The sequence below is a fragment of the Tubulanus polymorphus genome, chromosome 3 (assembly GCF_964204645.1).
Source record: "Tubulanus polymorphus chromosome 3, tnTubPoly1.2, whole genome shotgun sequence".
NCBI classification, from domain to species: Eukaryota; Metazoa; Nemertea; class Palaeonemertea; order Tubulaniformes; family Tubulanidae; genus Tubulanus; species Tubulanus polymorphus.
The window spans coordinates 19,210,131-19,222,854 of record NC_134027.1 but is presented as its reverse complement, the minus strand read 5'-3'; the positions used below and the strand labels follow the sequence as shown (position 1 = coordinate 19,222,854).

At 38.2% G+C, this 12,724-nt stretch overlaps 1 protein-coding gene across 1 annotated transcript in view; it reads right to left on the bottom strand.

The window, feature by feature from the left end:
• LOC141902145 (voltage-dependent calcium channel subunit alpha-2/delta-3-like) overlaps positions 1 to 11,110 on the bottom strand; it is a 167,175-nt gene extending 156,065 nt beyond the window's left edge. The window contains exons 1-2 of the mRNA XM_074789785.1: positions 10,742 to 11,110; positions 9,722 to 9,803 (exon numbers count right to left, since the gene is read on the bottom strand). Coding sequence (XP_074645886.1) covers positions 9,722 to 9,803; positions 10,742 to 10,848 — 189 coding nt within the window. The 5' untranslated portion in view covers positions 10,849 to 11,110. The remainder of the gene's footprint in view (positions 1 to 9,721; positions 9,804 to 10,741) is intronic.
• Positions 11,111 to 12,724: the final 1,614 nt, after the last annotated feature.

Sequence of the window (12,724 nt, the reverse complement as noted above, 5' to 3'; positions counted from 1 at the left end):
AAAAAACTATATGCTGTAATATCATATGTATTGACCTTTTTGGGCTAAAAGCAAAAAAATATTTACCTTGCCTTATCTCTTATTTGAACAATAAATTCATTCATTCAATAAAAATACGGTTCAATTAATTATGGTGGCCAAAATACAGACTGTTGATTAGTTCAAGTTCGAATAGCGAACAAGTTACAGCATGAGATTGGCCATGTAGAGAGAGAGAGATTACAGCTGCGAACATTATTGAAGTTTTGCGTCAATGGTCAGCTGGACTATTTAGTATTCTTCAGTGAATGCATCTCAGATCTCATCACACGGAACGACTCTCATAGCAAGGCTCAAGATGCAGGTCTATTTGCGGTAATGCTGTCAGAACCGTATGAGCTATTGTTGTAATGGAGATATGTCCTTTATTCTTTCAACTCATATATACGTAACGATGACCATATTCAAATGAGGGTATCTAACCAGGGATACGATGTCTTACTTTCATGGAGAATTTTTACAAAATCAATGAATAACAGTATGATATTGGTAATACTCTTGAGAAGACATTACTGGTGTTTTATAATATATATATACATATATATATATATATATATATATATATATATATATATATATATAGGCCTATGATGAAGGACTGTTTCGAAGCAACCGTTTATATAACAAAAATATGATTAATACATAAGAAAATAACAGATGAGAAAGCAGTCAATCCAAAGAAACGAGAGGCTGAGCTGCGCCATTACACTTACATATCCTGTTCCTCCTCTCTTAAAATTTCATTTCCATATATCACCTATCAAAATCGAACCAAAAAACGATTTCACATCGAAATTCCTACATTTTCCGCCCAATGGCCGCTAGGCTGTTGAGGTTGTTTTTCAGGTCGGCCCCTGGTAGCCATAATTTGAATCGAATCGACCCAATTTCAAATAGGGTTTTCGCCCAAGTGATACCCTACTTGTGTGCAAAGTTTGAAATAAATCAGTCAACAATTGCAGCCTCTAGGCTATTAACATCATTTTTCATGTCTGCCCCTGGTGGCCATTATGCAAATCGAGTCACCCCAATTCTAAATAGGATTCGGGGCAAAGTGATATACTACTTGTGTAGCAAGTTTGAAAACATTCGGTCAACAATTGCGGCCTCTAGGCTATTAAGGTCGAAACAGAATAAAAATATAAGGTAAAATGCAGTGTTTCAGTGATAAACTCGATTAATGGTGGTACGATACCTATAAGCCGAATACTGCTGAAGTCGCTTTGTGCAGCTGAATATTTACTGATGAACACATGCGATTGATGCTTGTTGACACACTGAGCCTGGTAAATACAACATTTTCAAGCGTAGAAATCCATCTCCATCATCACGTTTCAACATCACCGCATAAAACTCTATGAAATTCATTTATCAGATAGCGTTATACTGTTGGCTTAAGCCATGATCACGCGAGTGTTTTTTTTACCGAGTAGCACATACACCCTGGCGAAGCACTAATACCGGTGCCAAATGGGTGTGTGCCTGGTTTGAACCAACCAAAAATATCAGAATAGGCCTATGCCAAATTTAAGCGCAATCAAATTATTATATAGATCTGCAGGCGAACTCGTTCCAGAAGCGACTCACCTAGCTTGCCACAGCTTCGTTTGATAACATTTAAGTATTGGCACGAATCAGGCTTGAGCCATATTTTGCAAAGAGAGCATGCTAACACACAAACCACTCACTCGATATTTGCCAATGCTCAAATAAAGCGAAGCAAGTCATATCCGAAACCAGTTGCAATTCAAATGCAATCATATTTTGTCCCGTGCTAAAATTTGGTTCGGGTCTGGTTCAATCCTGCCAAATTTGGCACAGGCCTAACAGACTCGGGCCCATTTGGCACTTGTGTGAATAGGTGTTCCAGGCCAAAAACGGTTATGTCATCGCGACTTTTCTTGCAGAGGTAGAATGGATGTATCTCACCATCAAATACCCAAAACTACGAGCACCTATCTCATGAGCAGATTTTTCTGATCGTTCAAATTGGCCATCAATACAACTTACTCCTAATGATTCTAAAATATTGAGAACTCTCTGAAATATCGACTCCTGGCAGAGGGATAATGGATGTACCTCACAATCAAATACCCAAAACTACAAGCACCTATCTCATGAGCAGATTTTCCTGATCATTCAAATTAGCCGTCAACATAACTTCCTCCCAATGTTTCTTGAATATTGAGTCTCTCAAGTAATTTAACTTTTCATCTTATGTTCACGCATATTAAGAAACAACGTCTTAACACTAAAACATTCTTCGAACAACTGAACCGAACCAAATTACGTTCTTTTATATGAGGTGACCGTTCTACTGTGTATGAATCAAATCACGTTCTCCGCGAATTTTTATCAGTCATTTTCCACCGTCAGTTGACAGGTTGCTTCCTCGGTTAGCTCACCTACGTGCGCTGTTTATATCTACCTTCTATTACAAAGCGGAGGCGATTTTTTTTTTCGAAATCTCTACAACCTGAAACGTCGAGATTAGACACAGCGTGCAGTGATTGTAGAGCCGTTATAACGCAAAAACAAGAAAACTCAGTTGAAAGTTTATTGATGCCTTGAAAAATAACACGGATATATTGCGTAATATTGTCGAAAATAAATGATATAATCCAAATCATATAATATTAAGGATCAATGAAGTTATTTTGATTTGAATATATGAAATATATCTAATTTCAAAATAAAAGGCCAAAATTCACAATTGTAGGCCTATTTGTTATTTTGAAACGCCAATATTGATGACGTACCATACATCGACTAACATAATAACGCATACTAGGTATCAATGTATAGAAACATTATTGTATCGGTTTTTACAACGCCAAAAAAGTAGGGGGGTTTACTAAAACAGTAAGTGTTAGATCAATTACTTGGTAAGCACGATTACAGCAAAACTTTAATGACTAATGGTTATATAACGAAGGATTTAGTGGACCCAAAAGCCACAATCACATGGAGACAATTTTGCCCGAATTAAATATGGTCCGTGCCTAATAGGATGTCGGGTTCTGAGGGTTGTGAAGGGCGCTCAGTAATTCGCAGAACCAGAATAATTTGGCCGAAGAAAAGGAAAACCTGCCACCCATGGGTCTTTATCAACAGTTCAAAATAAAATGCTAAAGTTTATTTTCACACTCTTAACAGATTATGTCCTTAAGTATAATCGACCTCAACTGAAACCTCAGATGAAATACAAAGTAGCGAATCAATAGATATTATCTAAAAACCATCCAATGTGAATGAATCAGCTACCGAACATTGAGGAAACAAGACATTACACGCTATTAGACATTACTATAGGAACAACCCAACCGGTAACAACAAACTTTTTCGCTATTTCCGCCCTGTTCATCGGGAATGAGGTCACTCGGTATTTTCATCACGTTTTGGGGATATTACGTTATCGGACACTTTTTACGCATTTTGGACACATCGATAGCATTTGATTGTCTAACGGTACATTAAATGTCATTTCCTTAGTTATCTATTATACGACAGAAGAAGGGGGCCATTTCTCACAAGGGATAAGAGGTGTTTCATTGGTTGATAGTTCTCCCTGTGGTATGCGCTGGGTTAACTACCTAGTCGCCATGGTAGCGATTACACAGGGGACTACTGACAAAGAACATAAACCAAACAACTAATCTTCTCCTAAAATCAGCCTTATTCTCCCGGCTTTCATTTACGCAAATACTAAAGGTGATAACTATGACTGTCTGCTGATCAACCCTTTCAGTGCCAAGGACACCAACTGGTCATCCCTTTCAGTACTAGGGTCAGAAGTGTGAAAACCTGTTTATTGTCTATTGCTAACCTATTGAAAAGTAAGTACTAACGGACACACTGGTTAAGACAAATCAAAAACTTTACATTTTAAAAGCAGTTTGTCAGTAATATTTCACCTAAAATACACACTAGCTGGTATCCCAATAAAACCCATATTTCTTTGTTTATACCTGTGCCGATTGTTGGTAGATTGTATTAATTAAACTGTAAATCAGAATCAAACAATGCTAAGCAAAATATTGTATCAAACTGTAAATCAGAATCAAGGAATTCTAAGCAAAGTATTGCATCGAACTGTAAATCAGAATCAAGCAATTCTGAGCAATATCCTCCGAACCAAAACTTGCGACCCACAAATCAGAGTTTCTCAGTGGATGGTTCTTCTCCACAGCAGTTGGAAAAAGTTTTATCACAGAATTTCAACTAGAAGCCCTTGGGCTTTGACGCAACAGAAATATAAGCCGTTATTGCACGGGTCAAATTATTGCTTGTGGAAGCTAACTGGTTCTGAAATGACTCACTGCATCGAATGGTTTACGTGTAAAGGCGTCCACTAATTAGGCATGGGCCAAATTTGAATCGAGAATGATCCAGTGCCAAATCATCTTGCGATCGCGGCAACTGTCACCACAGAGGCAATGAAATATATAATAGAAGAGGTGACTATGCGCCTACTATCGTGCATAATCAGTCGAATGGATGGTAAAGTAAAGATAGATTAATGATTAGAATTGAATTTGTAGAGAATCCACGAGGGGAGGCTATTGCAAAAATCAAATCATACATCCGGCTTAACAGGTCATCGTAAAGCATCTAATCTTTCTACCTCATTAACACGGAAACCCTGCCTTAATTACTACACAATATGGCCATTAAACGTCATACTATACGTGACAATACCACAACAGTCCGTAAGCGAAGAGAATCACTCGAATTGTTCACCGCCAAGATTTATTTTCATTAATGACTAATACATCATCAATATGTTGATAATAATGAAAACCCCGCGCCAGGGAGAAGAGGCGAGGCGCTCAATTATATCCAGCAATGATGAATATATGTGAGAAAGTATGACATCGAATACTTTTGTCGCATTTGATCGTGCGGCAATTATTTGGCCCGGGCGAACAGGCACGGATCAGGCCTGAGTCAAATACGAGAGCGTGTTCACATGAAAAGCACTTCATTTGTTACTAAACAATGCTTGGACGGAGCGAAGTGAGTCATTTCCGGAACCAGTTGCAATTCATACGCAATGATTTGGCCCATGTTAAAATTTGGCTTGGGCCTAAACCAACATTTTGGTAGGGCCAAAAAGGCACAGACCGCAAGCCCCCTTAAAAAGCCCATGGGTTTTTCCATTTACAGTTTATCCATGAAATTTGCTTACAACAGGCAATCTGATTGGTGCCACAGGTTTTCATGCAGCCAATCTGAGCATGTACCCACACATTCGGGCTAGTATGGCAGGGTTTTGAGCCGTGTGCCGAGTCTAGCGATGCCATCTGGTATGAATCCCTGCCGAGGGATGATGGGGGGGAAGCATGTAGGAAAAAATGGCCAAGGTATTTGCCTAGAAAAAATGGCCACGGAAAAAAGGCCAAGGAACATTTATGAGAACTACTGACAATGTTAATCAATTCTAAGCTTTCAATTCAATGATATCATTTATTTTTCATGGGGCTAAAAACAATTAAAATCATAGCTTTTGAATTTGCCCTGTTAATAAAGCAAATACGCTTAGCCTATGTTTGATATTCTGGTAATGCAAATGTTAGTTATAACACAATATTCATAACACATATAACAATGGAAGATTTAACTAGTTTTGGCTCATTCTAAGTAGTTCTGAACCCTACAAACATTGTGGCTTGAACCCAGTACCCTTATTCCTTGAAATGGGAACACCCCTGAAATTGCCCGAAATGGTTTTAAACATATTTTGGCTAAACAGTCTTAAATTGCCGAAGCAGGCCATACAAGCTAGCACATAGGCCTACTTGATCTCATACCAGGCTACATGTCATGTGATCGTAAAGTCCACTTCAATGAACGATCACACGTGAAGTAAGAAAGCCCAGGCCAATATTCACATGCCACGAACACTAAATTCTGAAGCCAAATGCGTTACCACTGGAACGCAAACACTCCATGAGAATTGATTGTCAAATTGCGGTGTATGTATTGATAGCACTTGGATTGGAGCAAAAATATCCATCAGGCTATAATTATAGTAACAATTTCGATTAATCAGCAATGCAATATTGAAACTGCATCCAATATTGAAACTGCATCCTAAGTTATAATAAACCCAAAATAAGGTACTGGATCGAGAATAAGATTTTAACTGACAAATTGAAAAGTTAAATTAAAAATATAGCCACACCCGGCCCAAGGCCCGAGTGAAATTAGGCCCGTGCCTGATAAGAGAGCAAACCACTCACTAGAAACAAAACAATGCTCAAACAAAGCGAAGTGAGTCATTTCCACAAACAGCTGCAATTCAAATACAATCATTTGTACAAAACTAAAATTGGACCTGGTCCGATTTCGGTCATTGGAACAGTTGTTCCGGGCCAAAAATGCTGGTGTGATCGCGGCTTATGACTCTTGGATAAATCATTCAGTAAGCTACAACCACTGTTAGTGTTAGGCCTATATATAGCCTCAATAATGAGCTACACTTTCATCACAGAAAATGTGCCAAAAATTGGAGACGTCGTGCACGACTGTGTTTGATCGATTGAGCACATCGTTTTCTTAAAATATGCCCCGAGTATAGCTATTAAATGTTTATAATAACGACATTGCACGCCACGGCAAAGTTAAAATCGACACAATTTATTGCATACCTCAAAATCACGCGATACGTAAATCAATTCAAATTGAACATGATCCACCGAAATTTACAATAATCACCTTCATTACAGCATGAATTAAGTATCATTGCATGATTGGCTATATACCTATCGGTAAAATGAATCATTTGCCTTGATTTCTAATTCTAATTTTGCATTTAACAAACTTACGTACTTAACTCAAGCCATCTGTGCAAGTTAAACTATAGCCTTACGTAGCCAAGGCCTATTGCTTATGGTTGCAAATGACTGCTTGTTATCATCTTGACCTTGCATTTTTACAAGTTGACCTTGCATTTTTTACCGGTTAGGTACCTTGTAAGTAAGGCCTTTTTGATTGCTTATAGTACGGATCCACGGTCCAGATTTCTGCCAAGGAGACAAATTCGATTCTTTTAGTTGCATCCAGATTTCATAATGACTCTTGAAAATACTAAACTTTCTCTTGATGCCTAATTCACAAAATGCACAAAATCAAAACCCATTCTTGATGTTTAAGTTCGGAACCCTACGCCAGATCATACATCGAACTTTTATTTGAGAAATTCTGATTAAATATGTATACACACACACGCGCGCACACACACACACCGGAGAAACTGCTAAAAAACGATTATAAAAGGTGAATTAAGGTTTAGAAACTGAAAAATATATCACTTGAATAGATTTTCATAATTGAAAAGATGACACTGAAATCTTATGTGTAGGCTGAAGTAGGCCCTAATAAATTAATGATACCCGACAGAAAATCTACACTGTGCAGCAAAAACCATAAGATTCCCCTTCCCCCTCCCCAAGGCAATAATTAGACAACAGTTTTATGATCACCTTTATTCAACCTTAACCATTAGGCACGTTCACACGACGAAATTTAGACCGGTCTAAATTTGGTCCGGTCCAATTTAGACCAGACCAAGCGTTCACACGGTCAAAAATACCGTTCCAAATTAGACCGGTCTAGTTTAGACCGGTCTAATTTGGCACGGTCTAAAAGAGCAAACCAGGTCCGGACAAAATTTTGGACCGGTCTAAATATGTGTGTGTGGACAGAAACTGGTACCTGACAGAGGATCGAATAGGTCAAATGATGAATGTCTTGCTATACTTCGAATCTGGAAGCAAGACATCATCCAGGCGCAATTGATTATTTAGCAGATGGCGACATCTTGTGGGCCCGGTGACAATCGATTTTATCACCGCGTTTCAAAACGCCGCATGGACGTTCACCAAAATTTGGTCCGGACCAGGTACGGACCCATTTAGACCGGTCTAACTAGTTGTCGTGTGAACGCGGCTATGAAGTACCAGAATAAGCAGGGCACGGCGTATTTCATCCTAGAATATTTAAAGTCTCATTATTGCTGGATGAACAACATATAATAATACAATTGCATGATAGAATACGTAATGGGCAATAACCGAGATACTAAACATTGTTGTTTTATACTAAAACATTAACCTGCTGTCCGGTTGTTTAATGATGCAAAGATAATGTCGATTTGATGTATAGGCCCATACACACACACACACACACACTATATATATATATACACACACACACATGGCTATGTTACAAGGCATCTGATGATAATGGGCGCGGTCATTATATGTATCAGTATCTAGCTATAATAGGCGATCCATTGGTTAACACCTTATGTATAACATTTTAGGCTATATAGCCCAACATAGGCCCGTACATAGCTAAAACATATCCACTAAGACTAAAAGGCCTACGATGCGTCCTTCATTCAGCTAAAATCATTTATTGGAATTTTGATTTTTTTTTTGTTTTTAATGGCTACTTAAATTGCTATTTCCCAAAAACATGTAGAGTACCGATTATCGGAGAGAAAACCTGATAATTCATTCATTATTCATAAGCACACTCAAAACAATCATTGACATACTAAAATGTTAATAGATTTCATAATGATATGGTCTATTTAAACTGATTTAACAATCAGCACAGGACTTGACATCACTGATCACTGGATGGCTGCAGAGCAACTATTGAGTAACTCTGAACATAACTTGGCTCATTCAACTTGATCTTTTTTATCTTTCAACTACATTGTAACTGCTGATACCTTGAACTTTATTCAATAAAGGGGAAGCTCATTGAAGAGGTGGTCTGTGTATTCCCATATTAAAGCTGTGGACGGTCCGTTAAAACTAAACAGGCCCTATTAATAATTCTATAATTATATGACTCAAACTTTCCCTCGCGCTAAATATGACACTTCATATGAACTGAACAGTGGGAGGGTGAAGTGAAAATGAAGACTATGAATTATTAATAATGCCAGTTCGGTACATGGGACCATAGATTATGGTGTTATGTAGTAGTCAAGATAATAACACAGCAGATCTGCGCGCAAATGGTGTAGTGAACAATGAATTGATTCCATAATTTATAGCCTAAATTCAACTCGTAACAGACACAGGCAAACTTAAAATCAATAAACAGATTTTCAGGGACTGATCAAGCGCACTAGGTAGTCAAAATGAAAGTGCCCTAACCTTTTCCTATTTTGAGGTTGGATCAGGTTTGAAATCCCTCCTCATACATTTAGGTGATCCAAAGCATGAACCTTTACCTGCGTTCATAGCTACTACCATCATTCCTGGCATAGCCTATAAGCCTAAGCGGTTCTTATTTATTGCAATTTCCATATAGGCCTATATTAGCAAACATTTTAAAGGTGCTGCTCTATTAGCACTCCGATCAGGCCAGACATACAGACAGGAAAGGGTTAAATGTTAAATTAATTACACATTTTATTCCATCAATGCATCAGATACATCCTTAATTTAGTTATGTGCTTTGTAACTTAGGCCTATAAGGTTGTAATTTTCCATGAATAAAGAAGGAAAAGTAAGGAAAAGGAAAGAAAGAAAGAGAAATAATAAATTTCAACAATTCAGGGCCTGTGTCAATTGTCCAGTACGATAAGCCAACCTGTACAATGTACTCAGAGTAGGTAGGCTAGTTTTAATTGAGAAAATTTGTTTTTAATAAATCTTACCGTTTTAAGTGAGTCATAGCCAGTTAAAGTCTTTAGCCTTGTGTTCATTTCATTTCCGATCTTCTTCGCCCAATTTTGTATTCTGTAAAATGATTAATATCTTATAGGCCTAGCCAGCCTACTGCCAACATCCTAATTGACCCCAAAAAAATTAAAAATTCTTAAGTAAGCCTTCCCAAAATCAATTCAAGGTTTAGGATATTGCGAGGTTAGGTGACAATTTTGCAGATTTCAAGATTTCAAATTCTGTGCAAAGTGCAAGATTTCAAATTCTGACTTTGGCCCTAAAATCCATCAAAAAATTAAGCGTAGGCCTATTCTGCCAATTTGCCATTATTTTAGTATTATAGATAGACCCTAAATGCAAGATCTTGCCAATACCTAATTTCAAAAATCCTATCAAAATGAGCTAGGCTATAGGCTAAAGGCATCTAGGGCCTTAGGCCTATACAAAAATTATGGTAGCCTATTATTTTAAGCCTAAATTAGTAACAAAAAATTGTGATATTTGAACCCTGATGATCGGCACCACCTGCCAAAGGTTCCCTGCCACAGACATAGGTGCCTATTTCAATGTTCTAGGCCTACCACTCTGCCACTAGTCCATGGATGGTTCAACCACCAGGAACTTAACTATAGCTTTAACTGTAACCCTGGCTCTCATTGATTCATTATCAAAATATCATTTTTCCTTGTTAGCATTTGATAATCATCCACGTTTATCTTTTCAGCCAACAACACTCAATTAAATTGATGATCAACAACTAGGCCTAAATACCGGGTAGGCTACCGGTATCCTGGTTCTGGTATCATATCGTAGGCTTATTGAAATAGGCTAGGCTTATATTATAAATTCAACTTTTCAACTAAATAAATCAAAGCTTTACTTGAAAAATTAGCCTATTATTACTTAATTCCATTTATCTAATTTTCGTTTTACTGTTGTGATAAATTAGTAAGTGTAGGCTCTCTAAGACACGAGAGCGTACATGAATTGAATATTGACAAAAATAAACTTACTCCTTCCGAAAAGCTGCGTTGATGACCAACGGTTTGTTAGCGTACATCGCGCCAGGTAAAGTCACCAGTATTCCAAACAATATCGTAGTTATTACGGACACCTTCATCGTATTTTGAGTTGAGATCCAACAAGGCAAAATAAACTACACGCGCTAAGTAAAACTACTACTCTAAAAGATACAAGTGTCTCCGTTCTATCCCTCTGTCATATATTTATATGTATATATATATTCACCGATTTGGCGCAATGGAAATTGAGTATGTATATATAGCGGCGGGTTTATAATAGAGTATCGCGGCGTAATTCCATCTCTAAGCAGTGACACACAACAGCGTTGTGACAGCTGCTGCAGCTGCAGTACCACCGACCGTCACACCGTACCCGTTACACGCAGTAATAGGGGTGGCAGGCTGTATCGCACGCGCGCTGGGTTAAAATCCATTCTCCGGCGAGTAGGGGTGAGCAGGTGTTCAGCGGACTCGTTCGTCGCGTCAGGCGGATCCAGGGACACTGGACCGAGGGTAGCACAACTTATAACTTGAAGAATAACGTACTCTTAGTTTAAACTCATCTACCTCGTCTCGTAAAAATGCGACCTTTTTCTACTTTGGGCATCAAAAAAGGCACGAGATTTTCGCAACGGTAGCACGTGCCTACGTAGTCAGTAGGCCTAACCTGTCTGTGGTTTATTTTCACCACATCGGATATTTTCACAAACCACATATATTATGGTATAAGCCCATCCGATTATAAAAAGCTACCACCAACGATTAGATAACTAACAAGTGCCTACGCCACGGTCACGGGCGGATCCAGACCGTATTAGCCGTATTGCCCAATACGGTCTAGAATTTTTAAGTGCCCCTCGAAATTTCACCGGCATTATTTTTGACGGCATTATTTCAGCAACCGCTAATTCCGTGTCCGTAATCCGGGCATAATTATAAAATCAATCGGTATATACTGCTGCCGAGAAAGTGAGGAGAGATAATCATATTTGTAAAGCCTTTAATCATGATAAATTAAATAGGGCACTTTCCTTTTGCAAGGGGCACTCATGCTTTAGATGAGGGCACCTTGTCCTTGCCTTTTCAGGGAGGGCTAAAGGGGCACTCGTACTTTAGAAGAGGGCACTATACGCGGTAAAATGTTGAAGAAAAGGGCACTTTTTTGCCTAATTTTTAAAATTTTAGGGGCACTTTTGGTTTGGAAGATGGCACACGACATGAGGATAAATGTGAAGACGAGGCAATTTTTGCCGATTGTTAACAATGAAGGGGCACTTAGCCGTATTCTGTATAATTGCACTTTTAAAGATTATAGGGGCACTAGGCGAAGTTGGCGACAACCATTCTTTCATGGGTTCGCCAGCTTCATTTTTTATCCGCATCTGTTGAAATCTTGTCTCGAATTCGTTTATTCTGGATTGCTCTGCTAGACTCTAGAAGCCCTCTAAAAGCCTTTAAATGGTACCATATTTTCAAAATTTTCCGGGGGTGGGCCCCCAGACCCCCCTCTAAGGACTTCGAGCAAAATTGAAAAATATGTAACTAAAATAGTTTACTGTCGAAACTGAAATTAACAGATATCTATGGACATTCAGCATCATGAATGTCCCGGCGTACAAAATTGGCAGAATTTTCGAAAAATAGTTTACAGACAAAAAGAGTTAACCTTTGGTGGCTGATAAGGGCCAAATGCAATAATTTTTACACGACCTCGATTATAGAAAAACGCAAAACGAAGAGTAAAAACGAACGTTTTTATTGCGCCCTAGCAAAAACGAAATGCTCTATGATTTTTCATTTTTGCTCCATAATATTCGTTTTTGCTACTCCGCAAAAACGAAATATTATAGCGCAAAAACGGAAATATTCGTTTTTGCTCCATGATTTTTCGTTTTTGCTCTTATGAATTATTTGCATGTGACCTCGATTATAGAAAAATGCAAAACAAAAATCCAAAGAGCAGAAACGAAAGTT